Here is a 19,692-nt window from a genome sequence, read left to right as displayed (position 1 = left end):
TCGCAAAAAAATTAGAAAATGGAAGGAAGGTTACACTGAGTATGGCTTTAGCAAAACAGTTATTGATGGAGTAGACAGACCGCAGTGTGTGCTTAGCAATGCAGTATTTTCCAATTCCAACTTGAAGCCATTAAAGCTCGGTGAACATTTCCCAAGGGGGTGCGAAATCAGCCTCGTCCGTCACAGGGGGTGCGAAGGTAAAATGAATCGGGAAGCGCTGCTCTATATTATTAAATACAGTGGACCCTTGACTTACGAACTCAATTCGTTCGTGAGGGCTGGTTGTAACTCAAGTTGGTTGTAAGTCAAAACTATTTTTCCCATAAGAAATAATGGAAATACCCATAATGCATTCCGAACCTCCCACGGCAACACTTAACCTTTTCATAATAAAAAAGGGTTGCATAATGTGCATAATTTACCAAAACACCAATAATTTTTCTAATGTACTAACCAAAAAGTTATAAAAAGTGCCTAGCCTACCAGAAACAACAATTTCATACTGTACTCACCATTTAATTTGACATCTTTGGGCTGCAGGAAGGGAGGAGGAGGATGAAATGGAAGGTGGTTATTGTTTGGAAGGAGCCTCCTTATACAAATCTTTTCTTTGTAAAATTGTCGAGATGGTGGATTTCGACATGCTGTACATTAGCGCGATCGGTCACACAAACACCACTCTCATATTTCCACACAATTTCCTTCATTTTGATTGTGATCGCTTTCTTTACCTTTGTTACCTTCTCTTCCTTCCTTAGCAATTATCGAAAAAAAAATTATATAAATCACTGCAATGACCGAAATTACGTCCACAAACACATGTATCTGGGCTCCGACTGACGCTTACAGACGCACGCGGCTGTTTGTTTACAATCGCGCAAGTGGATACACATGATCGCATTCGGGTCGTAACACAAGATGTTGGTCGTAAATCAAAACAAAAATTTTGCTCATAAATCAAGTTGTTCGCATGTCAGGCCGGTCGTATATCAAGGGTCGACTGTATGTGTATATATATGTATGGGTGGATACCTACCAGATAACGCATGTGGTTGGTCTGCAAGTCAGCAAACATCCGCCACACCCTTCTCAGTTGTGAGAAGCAGATCATAGAATGTTACATAGTTTACTGTCAAATAATGCAAAGAGTACGCAACACATGTTTCGCCCTTATTTGGGCTCATCAGGCATACACACTCCACAACCACCCATACAATCAGATTGTGATTCAGACTACGAATGCTATGAATGTAATTACTCCGATCTCCAGGCTGTCAAATAAATGAACCACACCCAATGGCGTAATGTAAAGAGGCTTCGCATCCGATGCTGACGTCCGAGGTTCGATCCCCGCGAGGTGAGCAGTGGAGTGTGTACGCCTGATGAGCCCAAATGAGGGCGAAACTTGTGTTGCAAACTTTGCATTATTTGACAGTAAACTATGTAACACACACACACGCACTATATATGTATACTTCTAGAAAAACGCTCTCGTAAACTAAAACTGAAAGCACTCAAATACAAATGAGCACTTGAAGACTGCAAAGATAATAAAAAAAATATATCTACAAGTATACAACGCTAAAGAACTATAAAACAAAAATAGATAATTATTTTAGAAAAACACAACAAAACTTATAATCAAATTTAATGACAAACCAATTACAAAAAAAAAAAAATGTAAAACACTGGAGAACCAACATCAAAAAAATAAAATCCTATAAAATATCCAGGAATGTAAATAGACAGACAATTACAAAGTTACTTTTTTATTGTCCATAACACAGGAAAGATGTCTAAACTTTTTCAAGGTTGGGTTCCTTTGTCTCGACCGGGTAGCAAATTGTAAAAGACGCCGCCGCCTCCTTGTATCGAAAACAAAGTGCGGGCCCGAGTTCTTCTTAGGAATAGAAAGTCAGAACTAGTTGAGGAGCTCCTCTCTTCCTACCCAGCACTTTAGGATTCCATTCCCTACTCTCTCATTTGGATGAAATAACATGGGGGCGGCCTGTGATGAGCAAAGGGAGAGGTTTGACCAGGACATCACTCAATGGAGAGACGTTACACTGGAAAGTGGAGTGAGTGTGTGTTAGTGGACATATGAAGGCCATCCCACCAGGAAACACCTTCAGAGCCTTAGAAGAGGAAAATAAAACAAACAAACTAATGTGTCTATTGTGTTACTACTTTTAGCAGTAGAAGTAAGAAATACACTCACCGGCCACTTTATTAGGTATACCTGTTAACACAAATATCTAAGGAATTGAGGCAATTCTGAAAGCAAGAGGGGGGTCCAACTGGCTACTAGCAAGGTGTACCTAATAAAGGTGGCCATTGAGCGTGTATTTAAAACAAATAGAGGTGTAGTTAATCATCCCCCCCCCCCCCCCCCCCCCAGTCTAAATAAATAATTAAAATAATTAATAATTCAATTTAAACCTTGATTTCTCAAAAGCTGGATGTGGTAGAGCAATTCTATTACCATTATAGTACACTTATAGATTTTGATGGGAAAGATACCCCCCCATACCAGTGGAACTGGAGCTCGGCAGCAGAAGAGCGCAATGCCATTCACTTTGACAACAACAAAGACAACTTGGAGAACATTCTTCTCTCAGGGATATACTGATGTGTGTAGATTTGAAAAATGCTTGGTGGCCCGCTGTTTTACAAACAATGTCTGAATTATAACAGCTCTCCAAAGATGGCTTTAGCAAGAGGAAGACTCTCAGCTTTGGCCGAGCAGAGGCTGTTTTTCCTAAACACTACGAGCGGCGTACCTCCTGGAAATGCCAGCCGAACTATCCCTCTGTTCTGACCAGCACACTCCACTCCTGCACAGTGCAAATCCTGCCGACTACGCCAAGTGTATTGCCTTGATCTCACACGCTAAGCAATCTCGGCTCACAGATTTACAGGGCGCTATCTGCTGTTGGTCAGCCAACAAACCCGAGATGCATGGATTACAATGGACCTCAGAAGGATTTTCTTAGCCACCTGAGCTAAAGGAGGCTCCCAGCCTTGGTCAGGAAGATACTGCGTTTTCAATCACTGCAAACAGAGGACCTCCTGGTGACATTAACGAAGCTGTCTCTTTGTCACTCAGCCTCTGCCTTCACAAGGGCTTAGAAACTGAGAAGCAAGAAGAGCGAATTTCAATGCTAGTCTGAACTGAGACCCTAATTAGGAGAACGCAGCTGGCAGTCTATCTAGGATCACTTCCTGCTTTGTGCTTGATGTTGCTGGAATAAGCTTCTGTTTCCCATGAACCCGTATAGAACAAAAGCAGGCTCAGACGGATGAGCGGATTAGGAGAATATTTGCAAGGGAGGCCCACACAACGGTGGTGTTCCCGAAGGCCGAGGCTCTCCGCTCACCAGTCTGGGAGGCAATACGAAGAAGAAAAATATCAGTCTAATTTGATTTAATGGCTGAAAGTGTAGCTTAGCTAGGAAAATAACTGGGACGCGTGTAGTTTAAGACCAGCTTTCACTGCGATGCCCCCCTTGAGTCTTTACCATTTGGGAGTTGCTGTCCATGTTGGGCTCCTTTCATCATGGAACGCCTCCTTTGTTTTTTAATATCCCTAAAGTATTGTCCCTTGGCCAACCCCAAGCACCATTATGTAAAGCAGATCTATTTCTATTTTTTCCCCCCATCAACTAGCATGGTGACCCTCTCTCGCTTTCGAGCATTTGCTTTAGATAGATAGATAGATAGATAGACAGATAGACAGATAGACAGATAGACAGATAGAGATAGATAGATACTTTATTAATTTTAATTAGATTTTCGCTGGGGTTTCTCTCTCTAAATTTCCTTTTGCTTCCACAAGTCATTTAATTAACTTCCACTCAAGTGGCTGAAGCATTTCTGCAAAATGCTGCACTTCAGTGTGCCCGTCAAGGGAGAGGCATGGTGGTGCAGTGGTTAGCACCGACATCACCACAGATCCACCCATCCAGGATTGGAATCCTATACTCCATCGCTTTCTGTGTGGTGTCTGTAGTGTCAGACCTGTGTGCCTCTGAACCAAACTGTTGTACCACTCCGATACACGAGTTGGTGTCGTCACAAATGCCTTCTTGTTTGGCCTTTAAACACAAGTGGAGGACTAAACATTAGAACAATCTAGAAGAGAACAGGCCATTCAGCCAGTCCCACAGACAGAAAATCTCAGGCCCTTGACAATTATGGCTGAGCACCTGGTCCCAAACGGCTCCATACTACGATAATTTGGCCTCCCAAAGCTGATCGAGTGACGTGCCTGTGCTACGTCAATCACATTGAAATTTCGCTCAACCGTAATTCAATTTATACAATATCGTATCGCATGTTGTGTCTCATGATGCGTGAAGGGTGTGGTAGCTCTGAATTAAAATTACTGAGTCAATGTTATCTTTTTGCAACATTTTTATTTCTGTATGTGTATCTCATGATACGATATCAACGATCACAGTGCCCACCTTCGGGTCTTAACATTTGTGTCACACACACGTTCTTGACGTGAATAGCCTCATCTTTCAAACGATGCGATAGATCCTTTGAATGTTTTGAATCTAAATTTGCACAAGTGGCCGAGATCTCCTCTGGGCTCACGCTCCTAAAGTTTAAAATCCGACCAAAAAAAAAAAAAGGCGACGCGTGTAGTTTAGGCTTTCAAAACGCTTGGACAATTCTGAAATTAAGGGATTCATCATCATGTGATAATGGGCTTCTTCTGAATTTTACTTCTGGATCTTGGGGTTCCTGATCATCTGCTTCTGCGTCAGATCCGTCAGACTCAATAAGACACCTTGGTCTGTTGTGATGCCGACCTGATTTGAACACTGCAGGGATTTCAATTTGAATTGCCACAGCTTTAGCCTCCCGCTGCTCGGGGCCCCATGACAGGTGTCATGGTTGCGTCCTCGTGGCGGTGGGTCTGATTCAGCCCAATAAAAAACTCACCAATCCTGTCTACCTAACTACTCCAAAATAATATCAACTCGAGTTTTGAAGGTCCGTAAAGTCCTACTGCCTACCACGCTACTTGGTGGCTTATTCCATGTGTCCGTGGTTCACTTCTTAATGTTTGTGTGAAATTTCCCCTTCACAAGTTTCCAGCTGTGTCCCCATGTTCTTGATGAACTCATTTTAAAGTCAACGTCTCGATCCACTGGTCTCATACCCTTCATAATTTTAAACACTTCAGTCAGGTCTCCTCTTCATCTCCTTTAAAGGCTCAGCTCTTTTATTCTTTCCTCATAATTCATCCCCTGTAGCTCTGACATCAGCCTAGTCGCTCATCTCAGGACGAGATAGATAGATAGATACTTTATGCTGCTGCTGCTGCTGGAGTATGTGAATTTCCCCTTGGGATTAATAATGATACAAAAAACAATATTAAAGAGTAATAAAAATGCAGGTAAAAACAGACAATAACTTTGAATAATGTCAACGTTTACCCCCCCCCCGGATGGAATTGAAGAGTCACATAGTGTGATGGAGGAATGATCTCCTCAGTCTGTCAGTGGAGCAGGACTTTGACAGCAGTCTGTCGCTGAAGCTGCTCCTCTGTCTGGAGATGATCCTGTTCAGTGGATGCAGTGGATTCTCCATGATTGACAGGAGTCTGCTCAGCGCCCGTCGCTCTGCCACAGATGTCAAACTGTCCAGCTCCGTGCCTACAATAGAGCCTGCCTTCCTCACCAGTATGTCCAGGCGTGAGGCATCCCTCTTCTTTATGATGCCTCCCCAGCACACCACTGCGTAGAAGAGGGCGCTCGCCACAACCGTCTGATAGAACATCTGCAGCATCTTATTGCAGATGTTGAAGGACGCCAGCCTTCTAAGGAAGTATAGTCTGCTCGGTCCTCACTTGCACAGAGCATCAGTATTGGCAGTCCAGTCCAATTTATCATCCAGCTGCACTCCCAGGTATTTATAGGTTTGCACCCTCTGCACACAGTCACCTCTGATGATCACGGGGTCCATGAGGGGTCTAGGCCTCCTAAAATCCACCACCAGCTCCTTAGTTTTGCTGGTGTTCAGTTGTAGGTGGTTTGAGTCGCATCATTTAACAAAGTCCTTCATTAGGTCCCTATACTCCTCCTCCTGCCCACTCCTGATGCTGCCCACAATAGCAGCGTCGTCAGCGAACTTTTTCACATGGCAGGACTCCGAGTTGTATTGGAAGTCCAATGTATATAGGCTGAACAGGACCGGAGAAAGTACAGTCCCCTGTGGCGCTCCTGTGTTGCTGACCACAATGTCAGACCTGCAGTTCCCAAGACGCACATACTGAGGTCTGTTTGTAAGATAGTCCACGATCCATGCTACCAGGTATGAATCTATTCCAATCTCTGTCAGCTTGTCCCTAAGGAGCAGTGGTTGGATGGTGTTGAAGGCGCTAGAGAAGTCTAGAAACATAATTCTTACTGCAACACTGCCTCTGTCCAAGTGGGAGAGGGATCGGTGTAGCATGTAGATGATGGCATCCTTCGCTCCCGCCTTCTCCTAGTATGCGAACTGCAGAGGGTCGAGGGCGTGGCGTACCTGTGGCCTCAGGTGGTGAAGCAGAAACCACTCCATGGTCTTCATCACATGTGACGTCAGAGCGACAGGCCGGAAGTCGTTCAGCTCACTAGGACGCGATACCTTTGGGACTGGGGTGATGCAAGATGTTTTCCAAAGCCTCGGGACTCTCCCCTGTTCCAGGCTCAGGTTGAAGATGTGCTGTAGAGGACTCCCCAGCTCCAGCACACAGACCTTCAGCAGTCGTGGCGATACTCCATCTGGACCCGCTGCTTTGTTGGCACGAAGTCTCCTCAGCCCTTTACTCACCTGCGCTGCTGTAATTGTGGGTGGGGATGTCTCTCCTATGCTGGTATCAGCAGAAGGATGGGTGGAGGGTGTAGTACTCCAAGGTGAGAGTGGGTTAGGGTGGTCAAACCTGTTAAAGAAGTTGTTCATTTGGTTTGCTCTCTTCACGTCTCTCTCGATGGTGGCACCCCGCTTCGAGCTGCAGCCAGTGATGATCTTCATCCCATCCCACACTTCCTTCATGCTGTTCTGCAACTTCTGCTTCAGCTTTCTCCTGTACTGCTCCTTCACCGCCCTGAGCTGGACTCCAAGTTCCTTCTGCACACGCTTGAGCTCATGCTGATCACCACCTTATAACATGGTGCTGTTTTGTCCTTTTTGTAGCCTGGAGACCAAAACTACACCCAGGACTCCAGATGAGGCCATTTTAAGCAAAAGAAGATTAAGAGGTGACATGACTGAAGTATTTAAAATTATGAAGGGAACCAGTCCAGTGGATCGATACTTGTGAAGGGTAAATTTCTCACAAACATTAGGAAGTTTTTCATTACACAAAGAACGACAGACACTTGGAATAAGCGATCAAGTAGTGTGGTGGACAGTAAGACTTTAGGGACCTTCAAAACACGACGATGGTTTTTTGGAAGAAATTAGTTTAAGTAGTGGAGCGACGGGACAAGTCGGACAGGGAGGCAGGGCTTGAGGTCACTATATAACCGAACATTCCGTTAGCCTTCTTAATGGCTTCAGCCCAGATGTAGCCAGCGGCGAGTGCACTACGAGTCCCAGGTCTTTCTTTTAAGCACTGCTTTTAGGTGTCTTGCCTTCTTCATTAATGTTTTAATCAAGAGGTCCAACCATTCAATTCCAATACCCATCCATATTCCAAATCATTTATTCAGTTTAGGATGGCAGGGGCCACAGCTTATACAGCCCCATTCGGCACAAAACGAGATCCAACCCTGGACAGGATGCCACTTATGGACGACGCATATTGTAATAAACAGAGTAAATTATTTCCAGAACATTTTAATGCCTGGCATGGCGGTAACCTTGTTGTCAGCGTCTTCAGACGACCGGAACAATGTGAGAAATTTCATTTTCAAATTTGTTTCGCACATTGAAGCACAAATTGAATCCAAGCTTTAATGAAATCAAATATTCCCTTTAGATGGTTTCACGTTGTTTTTGGAAAGTTATACACTTTGGCTGCCGCATTCAAATGTACTTTTTCGGGTTGTTTCAAATTTTTCTCATTTGCTTAACATTAAATCTCCCAGTTTTGTGATGCCCTTTGTTCCTAACGCCAGCAAAAAATGATAAAGCCGCTGTCACGTTTGCCTATTAAATGCATTCTCCCAAAACTAATGATACACTAGGAAAAGACCTTATTTAAAAATGGTCATGGGCGATGCACAGTATAATTGTCCAGAACACAGTACAATAAATCTCAATACTTTAAAACAATGGCACCATCATTATCTTTTCCCCATTTACATGCAGCAGAGGATTTTTCATAAAGATGATGTTTGTGCTTTAATATGCATAAAGTATTATTACCTACCTAAAGTTTCACAGCTAAGAAGTGCTTATTATACTTACCAGCACAGAATGCTGTTATTTGGAAGGTTCCAGATCCTACTGTTCTCGGGAAGTGACAATATTTTAAATAATTTTATTGATAGGTGTGTGTATATTTGTCAAAAACAGCATCTAAAATACCATAAAGCCAGGATGGCTATTATAAAAATTAGTTTCTGTGTTGTATGACTGGGACCCGCACACCTGGGCTCCCCCCTTCACTTTAAAAGTGGGGTTTGTGTTTCTTTAAGAGGACTCGGACTCGGGTTTGTCCCGTCACTGCGCCGAGTGACACACCCCGGGTGCCACTCACAGCCTCTTTACTGCAAAGGTCCTGAATCTCTATCCACTCTGAAGAGGGCGGAGTTTAAGTAGAGGAGCGACAGGAAAAGGCGGGCAGGGAGGCGGGGCTTGAGGTCGCTATATAACCGAACATTCCATTAGCCTTCTTAATGGCTTCTGTCCAGATGTAGCCAGTGGTGAGTCCGCTACGACTCCCAGGTCCTTCTTAAGGCACTGCTTTTAGGTGCCTGACCTGTCATCGCTGATTTCAAATCTACATTTCTACTTCTTACATGTAACACTTTACGTTCACTCCATTAAAATTCATCTGTGACAAATGTCCCACAAAAGGTCAGGCAAAAAGAATTTCCCTTCAGAGATTGATAAAGTATATCATCATCATCTACAGAAGCCTGTATGCCATCCAGATTCCTCTAACAATTTAACTGGTTCTGCCCTTCCACCTACTTTGGCATCATCTGCCAACTTAACCAGTGTTCTCCTCCCTGTCCACTGGGGGGCGGTTTACTGTCATAGATACAAATGAGCAGCTGACAAGGTACTCAAGGGTCCGAGTCTTTTAGGTTGAGAAGTGCAGGGACCCCAGAGCTTCTGGAAGGATGTCTAGGCTGGAGGAGGGTTATGGACCCCAATGACCTTGGAGGAGATTTCAGAGCTCAGCCTCAAGTAACCCTAGGAGTTGGAAGGAGGGCACACTGTTAGGGGCAGAAAGGTAAATCTGAGATGGAGAGAGACAGCTAGGGAGATGGTGGGTTTCTTGAGTGTTCAAGCCACTCTTCAGAATGGACGGAGTGTCAAGACTTATGTAGACTGGTTGAGAGAGAAGGTTATGCTCTGGTTATTTTGTACATCGTGTTTTTCCAATAATTTCCATATTTAATAATCACATCTTTGTTTATTATTATTATTTTTCTGTCATGTGTAGTATTTGTTCTGCCTTAAAGAGACGGTAAGGATTTTTAAGTAGAGGATCAGGAGAGAAGATCTTAAAGCAATGCCGGGATCATAAACCCATCTCTCGTCAAAACCAAAAGGATGAACCCAAACTCTTAGTCAAAAAGGACAGAAATGAAAGTCTTGAATCAGAAACACACCAAAATAAAGAAAGATCGCTAGGAAATGTGCAGTTCTTAACCTAATCTCGGGTTCCAGGGATTGTATGGATAGTGGATCTTTAAACCCTTGGGCCAGAAGGACACATGCGGTGTGACACTGAACATCACTCATAGCAACTGCTGCAGTGAAAGACAGAAGATGGCAGTGCCCATGAGAAAAGCAACATGGCATCGCGGCGTAACGGTAACAGTTCGGTCAACTCTTTAGGGACATTTATGAAACACAACTGGCAAGACAGAATTCACTTGTGTCTATGAACAACAAACCACAAACAATAAGATAATACTAAAACAACAAAACAAACAAATTACAACATTCACTCAGAGTGGCGGTGCTGCCCACTCCGGTTACACCAGAGAACTTTTAAAGAGCGCAAGGATGACATCTGGATAACAACCTACCTATGAAGTAGGCTTAATGGACCAAATGGCCTCAATACTCTTTCATTCTTGAGATCAGCACATCAAGTGGAAAAATAATCCATGACCCCCTGGATTTGATGTCAGAAGACCAGAGAGGTCCTCCCGTCACTACATTATCAGCTGATTAACAACTGCATCATTACAGTACTGTATCACAAGGCCAAGAGAAACTCCGATACGCCTGAAAAACTCCCTGTACTCGAAATAGCAAAAACGAGAAGTGCGGACCGGCGAGTGGCGGCCCACTTCAGGTGCTGCTGAGGAAAAATGAATTGCTCTTTGGTCTTCAAGCCCATTTGGGACAGCTTAGCTATGAGCTAAACCAACGGGCTTGATGGACTGAATGTCTAATTTCTTATGTTCTGTCTGGGACTATTTGTTAAATGTGAACCCCCAACAGATTTCAGAGTGTTGATTTTTTACATTTTTGTCATTCAGCGAAGTTAAAAGCAGGCAGAAAATGAACGATGAAAACAAAACCGATCCTCACTATAGGTATGGCTATAGTATGTCCAAATAGAATATACAGCATATAATACAATTCATTCATAATATAAAAGGAGAATAAATTAGTTATCAACTACATAAAGAATGAAAATGCTTACCTCTGCATATTGGCACTGGGAAGTCCCAGACAGCAGCATTGCCTGTGTTGGTTATGCAGGTTAACTGAGGGTGACCATCGAGAACGTATCCTGTGACGCAGCTGTACCGGATCTTATCCCCAACGTCAAATCTCGTTCCATAAAGAATTCCTTTGGGTGGGACTCCGGGATTTCCACATGAACTGCTTTGTAATTCTGAGAAAAGTAAAAGAAAAAAAAGTAAAACACATAAGCTTTCTAAACGGTCAGACGGTTTGTTTTTTGGGAAGAGAGTTTACTGTGGATGGGCTTTTCTGTGCGGCGTGGATAAAAACAGGACCGCGATAGTGGAAGCCTTCAATGATTAACTGTGCGGGATCCAGAAGTATTGACAAGTGCACACACATTGAAATTAGTGAAACAGATAAAGTGAAAGGCACTATATAACAGAGAGAGAGAGAGATAACCATATGATTAATAAATATATATAAAAGCACTGGACAGATGGATATGAAAAGCACCATATGATAAATGGATGAAGTCTGGAAGCACTTCTATCTATCTCACGGTTATCGAGTCCACTGTTCTCCTGGGAATGCTCAAAGCATTAGAAATGGTTTGACCCTGCTGACCTGATCTGTGCTTCAACCATAATTTGATCATGGAGGTCTATTAAGGGTGGGCAGCCATCAACAGTCCAATTGGGATTTGCACATCATGGGAACATTGGCTGCAAAACACTAATCCAGTGTGGGCAAACAGACAGGGAGGCCATATTTGGTCATCCATTTTCTATGCATGCTTATCCAGGGTTGGGTTACCAGGCACCTGGAGTCCATCCCAGCAAGCAATGGGCGCAGGCAGACAGGATGCCAGACCGTCACATAGATAGATACTGTGTGTGTATGGAATGGAGTATGGAACACTTTTAGCATGCATCCAAACACCAAGTTTGTAAACAATCAACTGACCCACACTTCTACCTCGCATCACAACCAGAATAACTGCACCCTACCCCTAACCTTTCTGGTCATTTCAATATTTTAAGAGATGATATATATACACACATGTATACACACTTATAAACACACACAGTCACATATATGGTCACACAGATGCGCTTGAACCACAACTTCAGGGCTTGTCAAACAGTAACTCCACCAGGAGTCGATGGTTGTCATGGTCACCTAATGCCACTCTTCTTTTTCTGTCTGAAAATCAGACAATCATTGGCGGATGACAACTAAAGTCACTTCCAGTTTAAGGCCACTTGAGCTTGCCCCTTTCGCCTTATCTTCCTCCTAACCGTCTCCAATGCCATCTTGATCTAGTCAAAACTTAGATACATATAACTAAGACACACATACATGCATATTATATTAATTATATATGCTGCATAGTTTACTGTCAAATAAAGCAAAGAGTATACAACACGTGTTTACGCCTGATGAGCCCAGAATTAGGGCGAAACACTCACTGCACCCCCTCTCGGGGATCGTGGCGGATGTTTGCCAACTAGCATACCAACCACAAGCGTTGGTAACCACCCATACAATCAGATTGTGATTCAGACTACGAATGTCATGATTATTATTGTTTATATATATATTTATCTTCTACGCAGTGGTGTGCTGGGGAGGCAGCATTAAGAGGAAAGACGCCTCACACCTGGACAAACTGGTGAGGAAGGCAAGCACTATTGTTGGCATGGAGCTGGACAGTTTAACATCTGTGGCAGAGCGAAGGGCGCTGAGCAGACTCCTGTCAATTATGGAGAATCCACTGCATCCACTGAACAGGATCATCTCCAGACAGAAGAGCAGCTTCAGTGACAGACTGCTGTCACCGTCCTGCTCCACTGACAGATTGAGGAGATCGTTCCTCCCCCAAACTATGCGACTCTTTAATTCCACCCGGGGGGGGGGGGTAAACGTTAACATTTAACATTATACATAGTTATTGTCTGTTTTTCACCTGCATTATTATCATTCTTTAATTTAATATTTATTGTATCAGTATGCTGCTGCTGAAGAATGTGAATTTCCCATTGGGATTAATAAAGTATCTATCTCTCTCTCTCTCTCTCTATATTATATATATATATCTATCTATCTCTATTATATATATATATATATATATATATATTATAAAGTCACACATGCTTATCAGAGAGGGCTCCTATGTTCATGATACCAAATCTGAAAATTAAGAAAGATGGAGGTCTCAGAAATGTTGTTCTCCTCAGGTCCACAAAACATTATGACAGTGGTCTTAGGAAAAAAAAAGACATTTAAATAGAACAGTTTAAGAAATGTTTGTTGTGGCAGAGCCATGAAATTAAATAAGGGCTTTGATTAATGACGAGAATCGGCTTCTAATTAACAAACTGGTTAGAGTGAAATTGGTTGGAGTTTGAGGCCCCGACTTAGCTGCTCATCTTTTGGCTCACTTCACGTCCCAATTTTATTTGGATGCCATTTAAGGAAACAAGAAGCAATTCAGAGGGCTGCGTGTTAAAAAAACAATGCAATTACAATGAAAGGAAAAGAAGTCAATTAACAGTAGAAATTGGTCACTGATTGAGAAAGGAAACCCTATGGCCACTGTGGCACTCCGGATTCAGTGTTGTGTGTGTATATTATTATATATACACATACATACATACATACATACACACACACACACACACACACACACGGAGCATCTATTTTATTTATTTATAATTATATTATATATACAGTAACACCTTGTAAATTCATAAAACATAGGTGACATTGATTGCCAGATGCTCTTTTAGAGTACGATTCCATTGTGTGCCCAGATTGGCTGGTGGTAACTCATCGTTCCCTGAGGCAGGCGCTTGGACAAACGTTCAGAGTTGCTAATAATTGTAGGTTGTTGATGACTCCCAAGCAGACAGCTTCATTTTAGAAAAAACACGGTAAGGCTATTAGAAAATCATTGAAATTGAACTCCTGCTACTTCATTACTGACGAGATGTGGAAGGTCTCTATGTTTCAATCTAACATTTCAGCAGAAGAAGGTTTGAGCAGCAGAGTGCAGCTGACATGGTAGAACGTTATGAAAGAACATTTTAATGAGGAGGCCCAACTCGGAAGACGGCCCTTTATTCGACGTTACCGAGGGAGGTCCATACCGGGTGAGCTCTTATCTCTGCTGCACACACCCAGCGTGGTGTTCATATTCTTTGCACTGTACATACGTGTGATGCTTTATTTCAGTGTTAATTGTGTAATGAATATTGTCTGCTGCATTTGGTTAAAATATTGTAATTTTGTAGCGTTATGTTATGCCAGCAACTATCACCGTGGCATTTGATGACCTTTAACGCGTTTTTGGTGGGTTGCGTTTTAGTTTTGGTGGCTTCGGCCTCATGCTATTGCTTGGTGTCATTTCCGCTGATGTGTTCTTCTCTCCACAGAGTGTAGGATGTCTGCTCATAGCGGCACCGACATCCTGCTGCAACCACCTCTGCTTTCTACTGCTGGGCTGGATAATGCATCAGCACCACTAATGTTCATTTAATTTAAATTCATTTCACTTCAATGCTTTCTTAAAATAAATCTCAGAATCTAGACTGAGAAATTCATTTTTACATTGACTTGTGCCCACTCGCAGAAATCCAAATGGCCAGTGTAAGATTTGCTTTGGGTCTTTGCAGATTGCGTCCAATTAGTGCTGTTTGACTATTTCTGTGTTAATGGATTGCTACTTTAAACTCTTTAGAAGTTTTTCTGGTCTCACTAAAGATGCCGAAACTGAAAATCACACGTAATGGCGAGTGTAGGTGACTTTGTAAAATTCTCGATTGAGTCGCAATATGAATATGACCGGTCAGGTTTCATATCCAGTAAAATATATTCCGAGGTGGTGGCCATTTAGCAGAGTCATTTTATGACTAGGTTCATGGAGATGACATATTTCATGATTCCTTAAACTGCTGCGGAGCAGTGTTTGTGTGTCACCATATTGAGTGCTGGAAGAGCTGGTGTGAAGAAGAGGACTCCATACTGCATTCGGAGTCATCAATGAGCACCAAATTACACACCAACTGTGCCGGACGATCACAACAACCAGGCGTCTCAGTGGATACACACGTAGAAAACATGGCCGGGTCTTAACCTGTTGCATGGTTGCATTATCGTAAGGAAATGCTCCATTAATACTGTATATAAAACAGTTTACAGTCTTGTATTCCTGACTTTATTGTACTTATTTGGAATATATTTAGCGTTTTTTATATTATATATATATATATATATATATATATATATATATATATATATATATATATATATATATATATATATATATATATATGTGTGTATTTATTGAGGACTGATGCACTGCACTTTTTGGAACACAGTTGTTAGTTTTGAACAAATGCACTATGTACTTTTACACCGTACTTGTAGTCTGTGTCCTCATTGTGTGTTTGTAGTCCATCTAGGTTAGGACTACCAATGTCCTGGGAAAAGCAAGAAGCCCATGGCTATGGGTATCCGGGGCATCACATCGGTTTCCACATGACAATCCATACGGGCATGTAATCTGCTGGTGCTTCATTAACTTGTACTGGGGATCTGTTTGCCATCAGTAGTGGCTAATGGAGGTTAAAAAAACAAAAACACAAAAAAAGGCAAAAATACCAGATATACAAGTTGGTGTATGTGCACTCTAGGCAAATTTGAAACAGTAAAGTAACTGGTAATTGAAGTCACGCACTTCTCATTTCACTCAAGCCCCCAAATGACAAAACAGGATTTAAGGAATTTCTGAAAATTTATTTAACATAATAAGGTAGACCGATTTCAAAACTGCGAAGACCCTGATCTATTCGAAAGTTGAGCTGTTGTGACAAATTTCTTAGGGGAATAAGTGAGCCACTTTTCAACAAAAGCAGCCCACTTTTGGTGTTGAGTGGTTTTGTGCGGACAGACAGACATGTTTACCGCAATACAATGTTTATTTCTATAGCACGTTCTCATACAAACAATGTAGGTAGTTCAAAGTGGTTTACAAAATGAAATAAAAGAAAGTTTATATAAACAAACAAGATTAGATAATATTATAGAAGCGCTTCTCGTATGATATGTGAACGCACGTTAGAAACAGCAGGTAATTTACTGGTGCTTCAGCTCCTTTTATGAAAGCACATTTACGATTCGGCTAACGTTGTGTCGTGCACAGCGCTGCGCCGCCCTTATTTCCATCGAGTATGGCAGACACTTCAGGTTAATTTTAAAGAAAGCGCTTTCCTTTACACTAAGTACAGAGCAACTCATTTTAAATATGCACCCGGAGACTGGCATATTGGATGGCATGGATGGCGGTCATGAAGACCCTAAGCAAAGTTAGTAAAGTCACTCCAAATGGCATATTAACAATAAAACAGACTGTGTTACAAAACATTAACAACATGGCTAACATGAGGTCCTTGCTTGTATTAGCTGGTACCCATTCAAGTATGCCTAGCAGACGGCAGACACAGCCCTCTGGCATTTCGGTGCCAACATCTTCATAAACTCGAACAAACAATATTCATTTAAGGAAATACTGGGATCATTTCAATGGAGGCCTTTTAGGATCCTTATTTTGTCACTTCAGAAAGCAGCATTAACCTACAAGTATTCAGGACATAATTAGATACGTGCCTTGCCTGATGATGTTTTAATAAAGAAGCACAGCTTGAGCAATCTAAAGCAGGGATAGACCCAGAAATGTAATGAAGAACGCGTTCCCTTGGTTAGAGTCTGCATGAACGTATTTAGAAAAGAGGTGTCCCGCAGTTCCAGTTTAGACTCCTCAGCTCTGCCATCTGCTTTCAGTACAGATGTCAAGGCGCTATAAAACAGGAGAGGCAAACCGAGTCTGTTTAAACTTAACCATTGGATTCAGAAAGTCTTCACGCCTTCACCGTTTTCACATTTTGTTCCGTTGCAGCCTTCTGCTCAAATCGTCTCATTTTTTTCCCCCTCATCAAAAAAAAACAAAAAAAAAAAAACATACAATACCCCAAATGGCAAAGCGAAAACAGGATTTAACGAATTTTTCCAAATTTATTAAACCTAACAAACTGAAATATGACATTGATACAAGTTCTCAGACCCTTTAATCAGTACTGAACTGAAGCTCCTTTGGCAGCGATTCCTGCCCAAAGCCATCTTAGGTTTTTTTTCTCCTCAAACGTCCCGCAGCTGGATTTGGGGATTCTCTGCAGATTCCCCAAAGCGCTGTCAGGTTGGATGGAGACCTTCAATGGACGGCTATTTTCAGGTCCCTCCTGAGATGTTCAAGACCAGGCTCTGGCTGGGCTATTCAAGGACATTCTTAGAGTTGTCCCTAAGCCTCACTGGTTTTGTCCTGTTGGTGGACAAACTGTCAATCCACTCTGAGGCCTGGAGCAGGTTGGCATGAAGGATATCTCCAACCCTGTCTTGTCCCCGGGGCCTTCCATTGAAAAACAAGCCCAGAGCATGATGCTGCGACCAGTATGCTTCACCACTGGAATGGGTGACAAGCAGGGCCTGGTTTGCTCCCAACATGGTGCTAATTTTGGTTTCATCAGAACACAGAACCTTGTTTGTCAAAGTCTGAGCGTCCCTCAGGCGAGATTTTGCAAACTCCAGTAATAAAGAGAAGATTCTGTTTGGCCACTCTGTCATAAAACTCAGATTACTGGAATGTTGCAGTTATGGTTGTCTTTGTTAAATTCTTCCATCTCCACACATTCTCTGGAGCTTAGACAGGGTTGACTGTTGGGTTCTTGGTCACCTATCTTACCAGGCCCTTCTCCCACCAATGATCAGTTTGGTCAGGCAGCCAGCTGTTCCAAACTTCTTCCATTTAAGAATTTTGGAGACAACTGTGTTCTTGGGAACCTTGAACACTGAATAAATTTCCCAGATCTGTGTCTCAACTCAATCCTGTCTCTAAGCTCTGCAGGCGATTCCTTTGATCTCATGGCTTGGTTTTTGCTCAACTGTGGGACCTTCTATAGACCGATGTGTGTCTTTATTAATCAGTCCAATCAACCGAACTGATCAAAGGTGGATAAAGTGTAGAAACATCTCCATGATACACTGGAGCCAAACTTCAAGGGCACAGCAAAAGGTCTGAATACTTGAGCCAAAGTGTGACTTCACTGTTTTCGGTTTTAAAACATTTGCAACAAGGTCTAAAGATTTGTTGTCACTTTATCATTTTGGGTATTGGAGTGTTGCTTGAGGAGGGAAAAATATGAATTGAAATGATTTTAGTTTATGGCTGCAACACAACAATTTGAATAAAAAACATTAAGGGGCCTAAGGACATTCTGAATTCACTGTTTCTGTTTATTGCAAGAAATACAGCAGTAAAGTAAGAAGATGTGAAACACGCAATAAAATAGATGAATACACAGACAGAACATAGAGCACTATATGATGTCAAGCTGTCCTGACGTCACATGTGATGAAGACCATGGAGCGGCTGTGCTTCACCACCTGAGGCCGCAGGTCCGCCACGCCCTCAACCCTCTGCAGTAGTATACTAGAAGAAGGTGGGAGCGAAGGATGCCATCATCTACATGCTACACCTATCCCTCTCCCACTTGGACAGAGGCAGTGGTGCTGTAAGAATTATGTTTCTGGACTTCTCTAACGCCTTCAACACCATCCAACTTGTGCTCCTTAGGGACAAGCTGACAGAGATGGGAATAGATTCATACCTGGTGGCATGGATCGTGGACTGTCTTGCAGATAAACGTCAGTATGTGCATCTCGGGAACTGCAGGTCTGACATTGTGGTCAGCAACACAGGAGCGCCACAGGGGACTGTACTTTCTCCGGTCCTGTTCAGCCTATATACATCGGTCTTCCAATACAACTCGGAGTCCTGCCATGTGCAAAAGTTCGCTGACGAAACTGCTATCATGGGCTGCATCAGGAGTGGGCAGGAGGAGGAGTATAGGAACCTAATCAAGGACTTTGTTAAATGGTGCGACTCAAACCATCTACAACTGAACACCAGCAAAACTAAGGAGATGGTGGTGAATTTTAGGAGGACCAGGACCCTCATGGACCCCGTGATCATCAGAGATGACTGTGTGCAGAGGGTGCAGACCTATAAATACCTGGGAGTGCAGCTGGATGATAAATTGGATAGGACTGCCAATACTGATGCTCTGTGTAAGAAAGGACAGAGCCAACTATACTTCATTAGAAGGCTGGCGTCCTTCAACATCTGCAATAAAATGCTGCAGATGTTCTATCAGACAGTTGTGGCAAGCGCCCACTTCTACGCAGTGGTGTGCTGGGGAGGCAGCATAAAGAAGAGGGACGCATCACGCCTGGACAAACTGGTGAGGAAGGCAGGCTCTATTGTAGGCATGGAGCTGGACAGTTTGACATCCGTGGCAGAGCGACGGGCGCTGAGCAGACTCCTGTCAATCATGGAGAATCCACTGCATCCACTGAACAGGATCATCTCCAGACAGAGGAGCAGCTTCAGCAACAGACTGCTGTTACCGTCCTGCTCCACTGACACACTGAGGAGATCGTTCCTCCCCCACACTATGAGACTCTTCAGTTCCACCAGGGGGGTAAACGTTAACATTATATAAAGTTATGGACTGTTACACCTGCCTCGCATTCTCCACCTTGCACTGTATTGTTATCACTCTTTAATTAATATTGTTTTTATCAGTATGCTACTGCTGGAGTATGTGAATTTCCCCTTGGGGATTAATAAAGTATCAGATAGATATTTTATTTCATATGATCAATTTCACACTATTACTAGTGTCTGGAGGAAGCAAGAGAAGAGAAGTGTAGGTAACCAAAAAAAAAGTGAAATCCTGATAGATGTGAAAGGCACTAAAC

General features: G+C 42.8%; 1 protein-coding gene across 2 annotated transcripts in view; it reads right to left on the bottom strand.

Annotated features, from left to right (window-relative positions):
- Positions 1–19,692, bottom strand: part of csmd3b (CUB and Sushi multiple domains 3b) — a 1,253,873-nt gene that overhangs the window by 795,907 nt on the left and 438,274 nt on the right. For both annotated transcript variants that reach the window (XM_051936007.1, XM_051936008.1), the window contains exon 4: positions 10,832–11,026. In XM_051936007.1, coding sequence (XP_051791967.1) covers positions 10,832–11,026 — 195 coding nt within the window. The remainder of the gene's footprint in view (positions 1–10,831; positions 11,027–19,692) is intronic.

The sequence above is a fragment of the Erpetoichthys calabaricus genome, chromosome 13 (genome assembly GCF_900747795.2).
Source record: "Erpetoichthys calabaricus chromosome 13, fErpCal1.3, whole genome shotgun sequence".
In the NCBI taxonomy this organism is placed as follows: domain Eukaryota; kingdom Metazoa; phylum Chordata; class Cladistia; order Polypteriformes; family Polypteridae; genus Erpetoichthys; species Erpetoichthys calabaricus.
The sequence above is the reverse complement of the archived record's forward strand: the minus strand, read 5'-3'. Positions and strand labels throughout refer to the sequence as shown.